This window comes from Glycine soja, chromosome 11 (genome assembly GCF_004193775.1).
Source record: "Glycine soja cultivar W05 chromosome 11, ASM419377v2, whole genome shotgun sequence".
NCBI classification, from domain to species: Eukaryota; Viridiplantae; Streptophyta; class Magnoliopsida; order Fabales; family Fabaceae; genus Glycine; species Glycine soja.
The window spans coordinates 20390564-20408242 of record NC_041012.1 but is presented as its reverse complement, the minus strand read 5'-3'; the positions used below and the strand labels follow the sequence as shown (position 1 = coordinate 20408242).

General features: G+C 34.5%; 2 protein-coding genes across 3 annotated transcripts; one reads left to right on the top strand and one right to left on the bottom strand.

Moving 5' to 3' along the window:
- Positions 1–1503: 1503 nt before the first annotated feature.
- LOC114374724 (U-box domain-containing protein 4-like) lies at positions 1504–9107 on the bottom strand. The gene is made up of 5 exons (XM_028332394.1): positions 8699–9107; positions 5385–5665; positions 4343–4459; positions 2168–4231; positions 1504–2072 (listed from the first exon to the last, which is right to left on the bottom strand). Exons 2-5 carry the CDS (start codon positions 5658–5660, stop codon positions 2013–2015), a joined length of 2517 nt encoding a protein of 838 aa, XP_028188195.1. The 5' UTR covers positions 5661–5665; positions 8699–9107; the 3' UTR covers positions 1504–2012.
- A 2084-nt stretch (positions 9108–11191) lies between these two features.
- Positions 11192–17679, top strand: LOC114376780 (phosphatidate cytidylyltransferase 4, chloroplastic-like). 2 transcript variants are annotated; one of them, XM_028335047.1, is made up of 8 exons: positions 11194–11565; positions 12519–12787; positions 13766–13956; positions 15043–15167; positions 16181–16314; positions 16552–16667; positions 16947–17050; positions 17194–17679. In XM_028335047.1, the coding sequence occupies exons 1-7, from the start codon at positions 11293–11295 to the stop codon at positions 17036–17038; spliced, it is 1200 nt and encodes a 399-aa protein (XP_028190848.1). In that variant the 5' UTR covers positions 11194–11292; the 3' UTR covers positions 17039–17050; positions 17194–17679. The 2 variants fall into 2 exon arrangements, with proteins under 2 accessions (XP_028190849.1, XP_028190848.1); XM_028335048.1 differs by lacking the exons at positions 16947–17050; positions 17194–17679 and having other exon boundaries at positions 11192–11565; positions 16514–16610.

The window sequence follows — 17679 nt, the reverse complement described above, 5'->3', positions numbered from 1 at the left end:
CGGCATATAGTTTTTATACAATTAAGATGATTAATGATTGAAGGAATATGAGTTTATTGTATTTGTAAATATGTTATGGGAAATTGATTTGTTGTGTAATATGTTTATGATTCTTTGTATAGAATGAATTTTATTTAAAGTTTTAGGTGAGAAAAATTTATAGATCTTTATCAATAATTTTAAATTTTTAAAAAAATTCATGAAATCCTTTAATATTTTAAAAATTCATAATGTCTTTTTAAATCTTATAAATTCATTTTACAAATCCATTAAAATCCAAACTACAAAATCCTAATTATAAAAGTCTTTCAAAAAAATCTTAAAAGTCTTTTAAAAAATCTTAAAAGTCATTACATTTTTACAAAGTCTTTTAAAATCTACATAATTTTTTATGTCAAAATAATCTTTTAAAATCTTAATCTAATTCACTCCCTTAATTGAGTTGTGCTTTTCTGTGTGCTGCGATAGGATTATTTTTAGAGGTGAGAAACTTTGCATATATATTTCATAAAAAAAATATAAAAAAAAAAAACTTTGCATATTATGAGATCATTTTGGAACTTTGTTATTACGTTTTGGTGAAATTTTAGATTTTTTATCCTAACAATGTGAGTTTTTTATATGGAAAAATATGTTTTATTTAAGATAAGATGAAATAAGTTTTTGTTATCTAAACTTTTTTAACTTTTCACTTTAATCTCTAATCAAATAATTGATCGGTCATAATTTTTGAACTGTTCTTCCATTATCATTTTTAGTCCTGCTGATTAAGTCTCATGGTTATTGATGATGCGCCGAGACTTAATGAAAGGGATTAAAAATGCAGACAAAAGTTGAAGTACTATGACTGGTCAATTTTTTTATTAAGGACTAAAAGTGAAAAATTGAAAAAATTCAGAGATAAAAAACATAATTAAATTTTTAAGATAAATTTAGAATAAAAGTTTTAATATTTCATTAAAAACTGAAAATATCAGTCAATATGAAAAAATATAATGCTAAAAATTTAGTCATTTCAAAATGAAGAGAGCGTTTTTGTTTTTTTTTGGTTTACAGAAGAGAGTATTATTTTGAAATGAGTAATTTGTTGGAATTTCTTGAATATTTTTCTGTAGCAACTTATTATGCATTTTACAATTCTCTCTCAAATAGAAAAGGTTAATTTGTTCATTTAGTATTTTTCATTACTTCTATTGTGTGTGCTCACCTTTCCCTGACATATAGTTCATTTATTATGCAATTGTAGAAATTAAACGCAGCATACCAGAAATTGATGAAACTGAAACAAATAATAAAGACTAATTATCTAGTTCGTCAGTTTAATGGTTCACAATTCTCATTGTACAATTCAATTTCTAAAATCTATTAATTTCCATAACCACTAATACCTTGCATTGATAGGCAAAAAGAGAATAACTTTACAATATGGGTGAAGGAGGAAAAATTCTTAGACAAAGTTGACAAACTCTTTTCTTTATTATATTGTAACATGAACAACAATAGTATAAAATAATTGGATTAACAAGGGGGAAAATGAAAAATAGGAAGGCAAGAACCTTCTACATGTAGGATCAAGCATCAATTGGACAAATAATCATGCTTTCTTCAAGATGCATGCCTTGCCTGTTATAAAATCATCCACGCATGAACATAACAGTTTACACCTACATCCCTATCTCAATGAAAGGGGGCAGTTACAGTGTCACTAAATAAACCAAATGTTTTATATGTGGACAACCATCATGCCCTACCACAACAACAAAAACCAGACCTTTTTCTGTTAATACAAAAAAGCTAGACTTACATGTGTAATTTTTTACAACACAGAAAGGTTTTTCACAAAGAGGACACAATCAATCCTCCACAAATATTCTTTTCCCTTCCCAAGCAAGTGAAAACAATACGAAACACCTTTACACACTTTATTTGCACCGTGTAACGTATAAATTGGAGACATTCTATAGGAGTCAATTCAAAACCTTTGGATACCACTCAAGGTTGGGAATTCAAGATCAGCCCCTGCCAGCACTCCCATGCCTTTGACTTCTAAATTGATTGAGGAGAGCCTGGGCCTAAACATAGAAGAAAACCCATCACTTTTTTTGAAAGAATAGAAAGAAGAATTAAAAGGCAACTAAAGTATGAAACTACAAAGAAAGAACCACACCTTTTCTTTGGCCCTTGGAGTGCCTGACTGTGATAAAGCTACTAATGGCGGGACAGCTCCTTGTTGAAGCACCTTGCCTAAAAATTTGGTACTATGCAAGCAAAGATGTAGAAGAGCAGCAGCTGCATTCTCCTTTCCTCTCGCAGAACCCAACTCAACAACCTCAACCAGAACAGGAATACCACCTTCATCACCAATTGCATTTCTTCCTTCTGGAATTGTGGCAAGATTTGCCAAGACAGCCACTGCCTTGTCAACCATTCCAGCTGCTGGGTCCATTAAATCCACAAGGTGCCTCACAGCACCAGCTTGCACAATCCAATTCTTGTTTTCATGAAATATTGACAAATTAAACAAAGCAGTGGCAGCATCTTTCTTTCCCCTAGGGGTTCCACTTCCCAATAACTCTACAAGTGGTCCAATAGCCCCAGACCTCCCTATGAAAATCTTGTTTTCCTCAATCACTGATAAGCTGAAAAGAGTGGCAGCTGAATTCTCCTTGGCTTCTGGGCTCCCAGTCTTAAGCACATGAATCAGAGGTTCAATTGCACCAGCATTTGCAATTGCAGTTTTGTTGTTATCATTGATTGATAAGTTTAGAAGTGCAGTAACAGCATTTTCTTGGATTGTTGTATCAGTTGATTGAAGTAAATCAACTAATACATTAATGGCTCCACAGTTTGCAATCGCAATTCGATTATCCATATTGTGCTTAGCAAGAAGGCGGAGTTCTGCTGTTGCCTCTCTCTGAGTATCAACATCAGAGCTCTTCAAGCCCTCAACCAAATTCCGAACCTGGGTTTCAATAGCAGAAAGATCAGCTCTTGTTTCAACAACAGGAGAAGATACTATCCTAGGAACATGCCTCTCTGATGGCCGCCTCCAAATGGCTTGACTTCGAGACCTTGTCTCCAATCGGAGTGGGAACTCAGGTTCTCTATGCACTGATGCCACAGAAGTAGTACCAGCAGTTTCTGGCCCTGGATTTAATTCACCAGAAGCTTCTCTACTGTGCCCTGCACTTGTTGACAGCTGAGGAGCATTGTTGTTATCATCTTCTGTTTCTTGAGGAAAATTAGCATTTGAAAGTGCACTGGAATCAGAAACAGCTCTAATATGGGTTTGAGATTGTTCAGAGCTAAAGGCACTGGAAGATTCCCTTCTAGATGGTGACATTGATGGATGGCTAGCTGAATCCACACTGCTTTCATCTGAGCTAGCAGACCTGTCATCCAAACCTTCAGGAGATATTCTAGCAAGATCCATATATTGCCCATTAACCATACCACTTAAGGAGCCTTCTGAAGTTGAACGGGGATGCAAAGGTGATGTTCCCTCTCGCTGAGTTCCACCAGAAGTTAAGTTATTAGCTGGTGAACTAAAAGAACGAGAACCTGCTGACTCAGGTGAGGATGGCTGGTTGCTCCTGGAATGAACAAAAACAGGTGATTCCCTGGTTGTACCAGATTCCATATACCCATGAAGGACACATGCTTGATTTAAATTTGTGGATTTTGTGGGATCAACCAGTTGCACATTGTTCGATTCACACCAGTTTGCAATTAGTGCTTTTACAGTATAATTAGGTATTAGGTTGGTATGAACCAGAGTCTGACGTGTCTTTGCACAAACAGTAAGCCCAAGATCAATCCAGTTCTTGATGAAAGCTCGTTCATATGTTTGCCCTGATGCCACAATCACAGGATCAGTCATCAACTCCAAAGAAAGAGGACAACAAAAATCAGCAGGTATTGGAACTGGGCTGATACTCTGGGCTTGTTTAAGCATAACAAGACGCTCGTGCATATGTGTTACAACAGCAATCATTTGATCAATCAATTCAGCTTCTGCAGTCTTTTCAGTTTGTTCCGCATTCTCCTTCAACCTTTCAAGGGCCACTGCCTCAATAAGAACCTCCTGATTAGACCTTAGGCCCAAGCTATCAGCAATTTTTGACAGGAGCTCTGAACTGGGTCCTACATTTTCCAGATGTTCTGTAATAGCTTCCTGAATGACTGGTGAGGTTTCTTCATGTCCCAAAAGCTTAAGTTTTTGTGAACAGTGCTGCAATTTTTACATTAATTATGCATCCAATGTTTTTTTCCCTTTAATAAACATATAAATCCAACTAAATGGAGATCTTAAATTAACTACTTGATCAGTATAATATTTTACCTGCAAATGTTCAGAACTTAATTCATCAGGGAGACAATGCTGAGAATCCTTCAGCTGCAGAAAAATATTGAGCCCTGAAGTGCGAATTCTTGATATCAGGGGTTCAACTTGCATAACCTAGCAATCAAAACAGAGGAAGTAGTGAGAACTTGACATGCAATCAACATACAAAAATCAAACCATGAACATCCAAGAGATGCAGGCACGACAAAAGAATTACTATACATTCTTCTAGACCAGGTGGCAACCCAACTTAAGCAAAGATACTTGCATGTTTCTCACTTCTAACCTGATCACATCACACTAAGGTGGAGAGAAAAGAAACAGAAACCTTTTTGGAAGGACTAGCTAACTAAGTTCACTGAGTTGCAGTAAAAAATAAACTTGATCTTCTGAAGGTACACATGAGGACAGAATTATTTATTTCTCCAAACAAAATGTTAGAAATGATGATGCAGGATCATATGACCAAAACAAAAGAAACATGAAGGAAATTGAAATAATAGAACACAAATTCATATTTGATAAAAGTCGCTGCATTTTGGATGCAAAAAGCAAGCTACATGTTATCACATCCACTACCACCACCACATCTTCTCCATTTACACTAAATAGTATTAGGATCCTGAACCTTTGGTTTTTCCAAAAGTAAAACCACTTCACTTTATTAAAATCAAATGAACTTGAAAAGGTAATTATAATATAGGTGCATAGCAGACACAAACCAAATCATTGATTACGCAGAGAGTGAAACGCTGTGAAGTACTGCTGAAAGAAAAGGCACAAAATGATATAAAGGTAGTAAGGGCAGGACTGAGCAAGAAGATGGCAAAATACACCAATGCTATCATAACCATGATCCTCTATATGAAACCGAAGTAAATAGCATGATTTCCTAACCAACCACAAAACAAAGTATTGCAGACATATTTATACTACAATTGAATCTGCATATAAAGAAATGACAAGGACAACCACCCCATAACTAAGAAAAATATTTCATCTGTATCTACAAACTAAGTTAAGATATTATGATACTTACAAAGTATACTTTGCTAGACAATAGGTGCCAGTTCTCAACATGCTCCTTTAATTCATTAACAGCAAGATCAATTTCTTCCAATATCTTATTAAGAACTTCATCAGAAGCTAACTCAGAATAAACAATTGCATCAATGATTGGCTTCAATAACTTAAGTATCTCCTCTGCCTTCTGGTAATACTTTGGGACAGGTGCAGAGTTCATGTTTCCAGAAAAAGATAAATGCAAAAATGAGGATATGCCATTTACAATCATTTTTAACAATGATATCTCCATAACACCTGCATACAATAATAACAACAGCAACAGCAATTATAAGCTGCAGGTAGATACAATACAAAAGGAGGGTAAAATAGTTCACAATCTGTAATTTAAACGCTCATTTAATATCAATAAAGCCAATTGAGTACAACAGTGTAAGCTAGAAAATTCTAACTCTAATAAAAAAAAAGGTGAAGGTATACCTTCAGGTAGAACACAACCAAAATATAATACATGTAAGTACAAAGTAGAATATTAAACCCTCCTCACACTCTCCACCACATGCATGTAAAAAGAAAGACATATACATACATATATCATCTTATAATTAAGCCAATTAATAAAGGAATCCTAACAAGTTATGTTACATTTCAAAGGCACAAACCAATGAAAAATAAAGCATATGTACATACATACACGCGTGTGTGTACATACTTGTGTAAGTTGTGTCCGTAGGAAACATATCAAATGACGACACTTCTTGTGGTGAAAAATGAAAACTATAAATATAGACAATTAGATATTAGTTGGATTGTAAAGATTAAAGAAAATGCAAATGTTTTAAAAGTGGCTATGTGATCACCAATGAACTTTTAATCTTGACCATTCATGTAGGGTTATATGACTCAGATTTATAGTTCTCATTTCTTAAAATAAGTTCTCACTTGATAACCAACCCCCCCCCCCCCCCAGCAGACACACATAATGTTCAGCAAGGGATAGGGCAAACAATGGCGTGAAGCTGAACCAGGTCAGCCAAGTTGAGAGCTACATACCTGGTGGTAACTTACACCAGTATGTCACATACAAATGATAACAAAAAAAACGATAAAAGGAAAGGCTCATTAATGAGTTTTGTCTAATGGAAAGCCTAGTGCACAACACAAGGGTACCAGCTTCCACTATAGTATGAGGTGGGGAAGGTGAGACATATGCCTCTTTGCTTCTTTGAGAGAAGAGACTTGTGATCAGAACTTCGAGCATCCCAATCATATTGGAATAACATTAGCATCAGTTGGGTCTAATCCATGTACACAAAATCGCAAACCAACTTGTAGGATTGTATGATCCAACATTTTTCTTCCTCCACAAGTCGCCCTTGACCTTCTCTCTCATAGGTTTGTTGTAGTTTGTCAGCCTGTTGTTTCTCTTATTTTCTCCAGTTCTCTGATTTTGCTGGGTGCTCTGTTGTGATTTAATTTCATGCTTTAATTTTCTGTGTTTTCAAAAACTTATGTGACTAATGAGTCATATAAGATCCTATGAATCATCAATCTAAGTTTAATTAAATGTTTGTTGTGATTTAGAGGTTTTTTTCTTATTATTTTACACACAACATATAATTATTGCAATTTAGCTAGAACTTATTCATGTTAAAATCATACCAATTACCATCCTACAGGCCCCCTCTGTTCCAACACTTAAATTTGATTTTGACGACCCTGGTCTAATCAATAAAAATATCTTAAACGACTAAATATGTGAACAGCAAAAAAGGCCTTCCCAAATTATAAGACTGTTTGTGGTAGGAGTGAGCCAATTTGGGTGCAGGCCCAACACCCTTCTCAACCAAAAGAAACCCTATCCTCTTTCTAGTTTCATCTGGCGTCACCCATTATCACCAAGGAAAAAAAAAAAAGTAGCCTCTTCTCCCATCAGCAGTCAGCCCCTATCACCAACCATTTTGCCTCGCCGGATGTTGCAGAAAAGACACAGAACAACGGCTGTCCAATGACAGCACAGATCGCAAAGCCTGTCCAGCAAGGGCACAAATGGAGGAGCCGCCATGAAGCCTGCAAATTGCAGAAATGTTCCATGATTTTGGCCTCAATGATAAGGCATGACGTGACAGCCCTTAGAGGAGCAGCAGGGTGCCGCGGCAAGACACTCCAGTGGAATAGCCCTGCTATTGTGCACGATTTACTACTATGCTTAGGATATATTATAGCCAGTTAGTTTTAGGACTAAATATGACCTACTTACACAATTAAATGTCAATTTATGACATTTGATGGTTTAAAAAGGAAAAGACACGAAAAAGAGCATTGCAATAAATGGAGGAATCAAATATGGCTAATTAAGAAAGATGACAAACTTTTAGTCGGTATCAATATATCATTACAATCAGGAAATTTCAAAGAAAAAAGAGAGCCTAATACCAAATGCCAAGCTAATAACAGGCCTAATATGAGAGTCACACTACTGAGTCAACCCCAACAAGCCATGAAGAATGGTACATCCACACAAGGTAAACAAGCCAGACTGTGGTTCCAAATTTCCGATTGACATGGAGGAATGGACACCCCTAAATACCAATTTGAGAAGAGGAGACCCCTCTACTTCAAGTAGGGGTTCCATCTCCATGTCACACCCAACAAAAAGGTGACTCACGCTCATGCAAACTCACCAAGCATCATTATTCACTTGACAACTTTATCTTATAATATCCATTCCTTGTGCGATACAGCAAAAGAGGCATTCAAGATAACATCACTCTACCTAGAACTTGAAACACCAGCTGAGTCAAGCTAAAGCAGTTCTAGGCTAGTTTGCTTAACTCAACACACCAAAAATTTAACAGTGTGTTTTGGTAGCACATCAATGTAAGATTAGTGCGCATCCAACCGAATCAAATATAACTAGCATCTATCAGTTTTACGCAAAAAACTACATATTCAGACACGCAATAATTTAATTAAAAAAAATCGGTTTCCTCAAATCAAGTTGAGTATATCAAATCAAAGAGAACTGCAGTTAAGTTTGTTTCACATGACTTGGAATCAGTTTTTTCGAAACAACCGAAACTCCTAAATATAGAAAGAAACACTTGGAGCTAATCCAGCTCAACAAGCTGAACTCAACCCATACCAGAAAACAAAACAAATCATAACCTCTTTAATGCCTAACCAGCAACTATATTTCAAACTCTCCTAGTGTTAATCTTCTTCGTTACGTTAACAAACGATGCAAAAACGACAAACTCTCACAAGCAAATTTTCACGATTGGTCAAAGCTAAAATTTCGATTGAACTTCAATCAAACGAGGAATTTACCGATGGAGCGAAAGCCGTTGCCACTGTTTCCAGGACTCCGTTAGATTCGATTGGGCAAGTGATTGAAACTGCGAGCTGAAGAAAGTGAAGCTAAGAGTCTTCGCTGGTTCTCGCTCTACTTTTTCTTAGTCTTGGTTAATCGCCGGCGAGGGAGTGGCACGGCTGGTTTATTGCCGGCGACGGTGGCGATCCGCCGGAGGAATCGGATGCGTGATTAGGGTAAGGTGCTCAATGAAATGGGAAATTTTGGAGACTCCGTCTTCTGTTGGCGTTTTTATTTTTTATTTTATTTTTGTTGAATCCCAATTTCTCATACTGGATTTTTTTAATTGGGATTTGATGAATATAATCACATGATTGGCAGATTGGGCATTGGATAACTAATTAAACAAGCAAAGTAATCCAAAGGGTGTCCCTAATTGTGTATGATCGATTGTGCGTTCACATTAGTATGTTATTTAATGGATTGTATGACACATATGCTATTTGGTAAAAAAAAAAAAAAAAAAAAACACTAACATTACTTCCTGACTTTTTTATCGCAATTAATTATTGTTAGTGAAAAAAGATTTAAATTTGTGATTTCTCTTTATTCCTTTTTTCATTCATCACTAAATCAATTTTATAATTATTCTATTACATGCCAATTTGTGTTTCCTTAGAATCAAAATCGACTTAGACAAGGTTAGAAGAAAAAATGTCTTTTTAAAGGTAACAACATGTTTGGTTTATCATTGCAAACAATAATAAAAGAACTTTTACAAAAAGCACCTATGCATTTCTATTTGCCTTCAATTTTTATTGGATCATTATCACAAAATTCAACCACAACAAATTGGATGATAAATCAAGCATGCTCAAAGTCTTATACAAAAATAAAATATCTGTAAAATCTTGTGAATATTTTACACTAACATATGACAAAAAAACATTAAATAAAATTTATTAAATTTTGTTAAATAAAGTCTCAACTTTAAATATAGTCTAGATAGCAAAAATAAAGATTAGTTATTTATAAAACTAATAAATATTTCACATGTTTTATTACGTATTAATTTTATTAAAAATATCAATGAAAAAGATTAAAATCCATAATTTTTCTTTGTTTTTTCTCCCTCCACCCGCTGTCTTTCTAACTATCATATTATTCTTATATTCCCATAAATACTTCCCATGTATGTCATGCTAAAAGCCTAAAATAAACAAGCAAAGTTGTGTGCATAGATACAGAGTTGAAACACAAAATCGCTAGAGGAATATGTTTGTTTAACATCATTAAAAAAGAAAACAACGATTTTTTTTTTATTTCACAACTTTGACTTTCATGTGTAGCTTGTAAAGAATATGTGTGCTGTTTTTCTTTTTTCTTTAGATCAAATAAATATCTGGATCCACAGAGGCAGTAGGCACATAAATAAAGTTTTCTCTTCTTCTTTTTCTGGGGAATGAGGCGTTCATACATAAGTGATATATTTTAGTATATTTGTAATAACTATTCATTTTATTTATTTATTTATTTGGTGTAAAGTGATCTCTATTCATCTAATTATTGATTCTATTCACTCAGCTTTAAAAGAGAACAAGACAAAAAGTTTCTTCGACCTGTAATTGGAACGGAATAAAAAAGCTTTATCCCTTTCAATGTTTAATAAGATTTATCTCTTCTATTCAAAATAAATAAATAAATGTATAAAATAAAAAATAAATATAACTATTAATAATTTAAAATGGGTTAAATTTATTATCAAAAAATACTTTATTCAAAATAATAATAAATATATTTTTATTTTTATACTTTACTCATTTCTTCATTATATAAAACCAAATTCTGATTAATCGCGCGATCCCTTAACCACGTACGTGGATGCTTCCTATAACCCTATGCCCTATCCCATGGTAAGTGGTATTCATTATTCAAATCAAAGCCCTATGACTGTCTCAAACGAAAAAGATAAATATATAGTTTTTGTCTTTTATACTTTCACCTTTTCAAATGTATGAGGACCTTGAATGTAACAACATTCATCAGTCATCACCAAATTCTTTATCTTGGAGAGAGAGAGAGAGAAAAAAAATTCCTTAAAATAATAAATAAGGAGCAACAATGAGGTTTTCTTGTGTGTTGTCATATTTCTTGTAGTGTTGTTATTTTTTATTGTGTAACTAATTTGGTAATTCTTAAGTAAGTAAATCAGGTTTGTAGAAAAAAAGTAAATCATATATTAATGTAGTCTCTAAAAAAAATATTTAGTAACATAACATAACTTATTTTAGAAAATGTTAATTCAAATCAATGGGCATACTATACTTATTCCGAAAATATATTTCTAAATTATTTATCATAATTTTGGAAATATAATTCCAGAATAATTACATGTTATTTGGGATGAGAAAAAGGAGGTTTCAAGGGATGAAACCCTTCAAGGAAAAAAATAAAAAGGGGATTGGATGTACTTAGCAAACACTGTATGTATGTAAATAGCAAGTGGCAGTGATGAAAACGAGAGAGGTAAACATTGAATCCGGTAAATAATGTTCTAAAAACGAACCTCAAAAAGAAATTTCCTTTCTTCTTCTTCTGTCAACTCGGTCTCATGGCTCACCCTCGACTCACTAACTCGCTCTCTTCTTCATCCCTTCGCAATCTCAATCCCAAACCCAGACTCATTCCTCTCTGCACTTGCTCATGCCGTCCCTTCTCTTCGCAATCCCTAATTCTCCATTCTCACCCTCTTTTCCTCGCCAGACCCAAACCACTCCTCCGGTTCGCCCGCCGAACCGGACCGCCTCTCGTCCTCGCCGCTGTCGGCCAGGCCGAACCGGAACTTCCTCAAACCAGCACCCCCACGGTCATTCCCGAAGATGAAGTATTCAATTCAATAACCAAATTCGAATTTTTCATTCAAATTTGATCCCTTTCATTTGATTAACTTATGTCTGATTACGGTTTATGAGTTAAGTTAATTTGGTCAATAGCGTATTCAATTTAAAGGTCTAATATGCACAATTTCGTATCTTGCATAAAAAATTGTTGCCTGAGTTCCGTGCTAGTTTGTGAAAACAGAGACGTTTGATATTTTTTTTAAAGGACGGAGTTAAAATTTAGTCGATTTTGCTTTGTTGAATTAATGTTAGTTTTTTAATTGGTGAAATAAAATAAAATGCCGTGTGCTACATCCACGTGGTGTCCTGGCTGGAGAGGAGGTGTTCAGTTCAAATATTCAATAACGAACTTGAAATTTTCATTGAAATGGAATTCGTTTCATTTGGTTGTGCATGATTGCGAGTTTAGGGTTTAGGTCAGTAACGTGTTGAATTTAGAGCTCTACTGTGTGCTACATGGAAAAATGTTACCAGAGTTCTGAGCCAGTTTGTGGAAACAGAAATGTTTAACATTTTTTTGAAGGATGGAATTAAAATTGATGCGATTTTGTTATGTGGAATTGATGTTGAATTTTTTAATTGAAGAAATAGAGTGAAAATGCTGTATGCTGCAATCGTGTGGTGTGTTTCAATTTTGTGTTTGAGAAGAGTGTGTAATAGGATGGACGGGTTTTGGTTTTGTTCCTTGTAAAGTGATGAAATTTGAAGTTGGTTGAGTTTTAATATAATGGTGGACTAGAGGCTTGCTGAAATGCTGAGTATTTTGTTATTTTGGAATTAGAGCTTAGAAGGCTTGAATAACTGTTGACAATTTGTGTTGGGTACGCATGCATTTTTTACTTTTTGAGTATGCATGTGGACAGAATGTTGTCACTGAAGTGGGTGATTGTGATTTGTAAGGAGTTGATGGAAGTTGTCATACCATTTGCCTTTGTAGGAGGATTTGCCCTCAAAATCTCAACTGCAAGGTAGTCAGCTTAGGAACCGGGTTGTTTTTGGACTTGGCATTGGGATTAGTGTAGGAGGCATTGTTTTGACTGGTGGATGGGTCTTTGTGGTTGCCCTGGCTGCTGCTGTCTTTACTGGTGCACGAGAATATTTTGAATTGGTTCGGAGTCGTGGAATTACTGCAGGAATGACACCACCTCCACGCTATGTGTCACGAGTCTGCTCTGTCATTTGTGCCTTGATGCCATTGTTTGTCATGTAAGATTGGTTAGTCTGCCTTATTTTTCCATTAGCACTTGCATTTTGCTAGCAATCATGTGCATTAACAGTGAAAAGTTATTGATATTTGTTTTATATGTTGAGTGCAATTCTGCAATTTATTCTCTTGGATTTTATGTTAGCATACCTGTTGGAACAGGATATCTATCATTTAACTTCTGATTTCTTTCATAGCATAGTGGCTTATTTTTTGAACTATAATGGGAAATTAACTAAAAATGGTAGAGGGAAGGATAATGAAATTTGCCTTCTGCATATTTAAAAGTAAATGGGAAGCTTTTGGGATCCATAATCTTCCTCCCTCCCCCCACCCAAACCAAAATAATGAAAATGAAATGGAAAACCTGAATTTTATTAACCGCTGTTCCCTTGAAACTTATTATCATAAACCACCTGAACTCAAATAATCTAACTTTGTCCATTTAAGCTTGTTATGCTTTCTTTGAGTGAAAATCTAATGTGGATGAAGTAGCAAGGAATCGTCCTAGGTCACCTTTGTGGGAACCATAAATCATTTGCTTAAGATTAGCTGTGCCTTTAAGGTACTATTTTTTTCTTCCAAATTATCTTGATTGTTCCTCCTACAATACCCACAGCCTTTTTGGTTACCATTGTTGGGAAAGAAAATGAAGATGGTTTGGGACCTTTCAGATTGGACATGTGAGGCACATTTGTTGCAAAATTCTGTCATCTCTAACAGCCCGTGTGATGATTTCCTTTTTTCTTTACATTAAGGGGTTATGTGTAATAAAATGAAGTTTATGTACCAATCATAAAAATGCCCCAAATTTGGGGGGTAATCTGTATTTTAGCCTTATAAGTTTGCTTTGCTTCTATCTGTATCATGAGAACACTTATGTGGAGAGCTTCTAAAACATATTTATATGTTATAACTTCTGGTATGGAAGGTTGATGGATGTTGCTTACTGATTGATTGGTATTTCTGATACATGTCAGGTATCGTGGTCATATTGATGTTTCTGTGACTTCTGCTGCTTTTGTTTTGGCCACAGCATTACTCTTACAAAGAGGAAGTCCCCGTTTTGCACAGCTAAGTAGTGCCATATTTGGGTTATTTTATTGTGGATATCTTCCCTCTTTCTGGGTTAAACTTCGATGTAGTTTAGCAGCTCCAGCCTTGAATACAAGTAATTGACTTTATTAATTCCTCTTTCAATTTTGGTTCTGCCGGTTGTGGGGCTGGGAAGGGTCACATCTATTTCTTCATAATTAATAAAATAGCTAAAGTCACCTGTTCTACCCTTCATTGCTGTTTAGATCTCTTTGTATGTTGTGGACATTATCCTCAGCTTTACTATATTTTTGATAAAATGGTTTTAATCTAGAATTCTAGATGCTATCTGTAGCATCTTCAGTTACATTTTTTCTATACAATATTCTGATTGTAATATCTCAATTGCTTCCTTTTATTATAGGATTTTGATTTATATTCTGGTAATGTTGTGCCACTGTGTTCACTAACTTTATTATTGCATGGAAATAGGCATAATTCTAATCTGGATATTGAGCATAGCTTGTTTTTCCATTTTGCTGGTAACCATTTGTTGAAGGTCCATTTTTAACAGGAATAATGTAGTATATCACTGTACTCTTCACTTTTCACCTTTGAAATATGTAACTAGTGTGTGCTTGTAATTTATATGTATGATTCCAACCAATAATTTGTGAATCTGATTGCACTCTTGCTTCATTGTAGTTGTTTAGTTCAAAATTTGAATACTTTGTTTGAATGTGTTCTTGCCCATGGCTGAAAGTAAATTAAACTTCAAATAGTGTAATAGTTTGAACTAAAGGGACCATTGCAGCTAATCTGGTAGTTTTTCCTCCTTGTATATGATTTAGTGCCTGGGTTTCTCTAGTTTAGAAACCCGTTTGGTACTTTGGTTATATATTATAGTTATTTTGCTTTCGTGTGCAATGCTATGATGTGAGGTGCTTTCAAATTTGACTAGCTATAGTAGCAGATCTACTTTCAACAATGAATCAAATGCCTGGTTGACATTATTAAGGAAGCTTATACATGTTTACCCGTTTTATGTATGTTACTTTACAGCGCTTGCCATTGATGTCTGTTCCTTTAGTTAGAATTTATTAATGAAAAATAACTTCTGCATATATTAGTATTTATATTCATTAGCATAATTTTAAACTCCCTATTTTCTATGTAGCTTGAATTAGGACCTGTATGTTCTTAATAGATTATTATTTTGTAGAAATAGGAGCAACATGGCCTATACTCCTTGGTGGCCAAGCTCATTGGACAGTTGGTCTTGTGGTAACTTTGATTACCATAAGCAGCGTAATTGCAGCTGATACATTTGCATTTCTTGGTGGCAAGGTATATAGACTTATTGGTTTGCAACTTAGCTATGTTCTCTAATTTATCACTTATTTAAAGAGTATTTATATTTGGTAACTGCCCATTTGTACTGTCAATTCTTTGAGCCTGTCCTGATTCTTAAAATCTTTACTTATTAATGAAATTTTGCATGATATTACTAGTGTTCAAAGTTTATTTTAATGTTAGTATAAAATAAATTGTTTTTAGTGAGATATCCTGGTCACACAGTCTCACAAGTCACATCTTGCAACAATCAACTGGAGCATGTCAATGGAGTGGAACTATGGATTGATTTTATTCGGTTGGAAGACAAAATAATTAATTCTATGGATATAAATAATTACATATGCTTAAGTCTGTTTGCTAATAGTAATTATTTGCCTATTATTGGTGAGAAATGAATTTGTGACGTGCCTCCACATATTCTATGTCAAATTCATTATAATATCTTGAAGTTGGTTAGATTTCACCTTTTAGTGCTCTTGTGTTCAATTGTTTGAAGAGTGGCATGCACCATTAAGCAGATTTTTGAAGGATAATCTTTTGATTAAAAAAATATCCTACACCAAACATAAGTGAGATAAGTGAGTTCATAGACACATCAGTCTGAAGCTGAGTTGTGAAAGATTAGCACACCTCATTTCTCAGTTGCATTAGTAGGTTGGTACCAAAACAAAATCCAGAATTTCAAGGGAGCCAATACTTGCTTGTACGAGGGCAAAGTTGAGAAGTTCTAATTCGGATTATAAGGAATACTTTTTAAATAAAAAAGAAAACAGACTGAGGGAAAAGAACTATTTATTTTTTCCTTTATAGAAGTTTTTTATGTAGCTATTGCATTTTCTAAGTCAAAAATTGGCATCTATCTAACTGATTATTATGAATTTTCATGATGTAAGTTATTAGTTTTTCTTGACTTCACATTCAAGCAGTTACTTTGCTATCTGTTCCAAAAATACACCCTTAATTTGGCCTTCAGTTATGAAATTTCTTTTTGTACTTTCATGCAGGCATTTGGTAGAACACCACTTACCAGCGTAAGTCCAAAGAAGACATGGGAGGGTACTATTATAGGCTTTTGTGGGTGTATAATTACTTCTGTTGTACTGTCAAAAATTTTCAGCTGGCCAATACCTTTATCAAGGTACACTAACTGTTCTTGAAGTTAATGTCAGTGGGTTATTCGGTTTGTCCCACTTGTTTAAGAATTTAGATGTTTTAGTATCATGGTTGTTTTGTTCATTACAATGTTACTTGTCTTCTGTTAATCAATGAATAGACTTCATTCTAGTCTAAGACAAGTGCTCGTTCATTTACCATGCAACTTTGTATCCTGTGAACAGTTAGTTGGTGATTTGTGATTTTTGCATGGATTTGTCAGTGCAATAGGTCTTGGTGTTCTAAATTTCCTTGGGTCTGTTTTTGGTGATCTCACTGAATCAATGATTAAACGAGATGCGGGAGTGAAAGACTCTGGCACACTAATACCAGGCCATGGTAATTTCTCTCTACATAATAATATTTCTATGATAGATTCTGTATTTATTTATTTTATCATTTGATATGAGAAATTTTATTGTGAACTGAAGAAATAGCAATAAATAATCCTGTTATTTTGGTTATCTCTGAATCATTAATAAGTAATTTTGCTTAGAGATGTCATCTTGCCGTCAAACACAAACACCTCATATTAGAATCCTGCCTTTTTTTTTCTTCATTAGAAACTAGTAAGTACTTGAATGGTAAAACATGTTTTATTAACTCCATTCAATGCAGGCGGAGTACTAGACAGAGCAGACAGTTATTTGTTCACGGGTGCTCTAGCATACAACTTTGTCAAAACCTTTTTACCAGTGTATGGAGTATGACATGAAACAGTGGTAAGTGTTTCTTCAAGTTAGAGTTTAAATTTCATCTGCTTATAGTTTAAAACAATATATTATCAGTAAATATCAAGTAACAAGTAACAATCTTTACCAGAGTAATTAAGATATCTTATCAGCTGTAATTTTTTATAAGTTAGGTGGTATCTGCATGGCATGTTCACTGACAACATTGGCGCATATCCGACAACTAATTGAATTTAAATATTCATGGAAACTCCTGGACATTTTTCCTGGGATCTAGTGAGAATTTACATAAATTTGGATAAGCTTCTTGGTGGAAAAGAAATTTTTTCTGATGATCATCAGAAAAGGAGCAGCAGGAATTTTCTTATCATCCCAGGCCAACTTGACCACAGTTCACAGCTGCTGCTTTTTCGAATATGCATGAGATCAGTAGGTCACAGATACGAGGACTAAGTAGGGGTAGTATTTGTTGTATTTTAACTTGTAAATAGCACAATTGGCTTTGAAAGAAAAAGAACGGTTGCAGAGTCGCTCCAATTACTTCGATGTCTTGCTAACTTATAGTCTTATGTTCTAAGGAAACTACTGCAGAACGATCATTGAGAAATGTGGTGCTAGTGAAAATAAATTGTGTTATAAACTTATAATTGATACTAGTC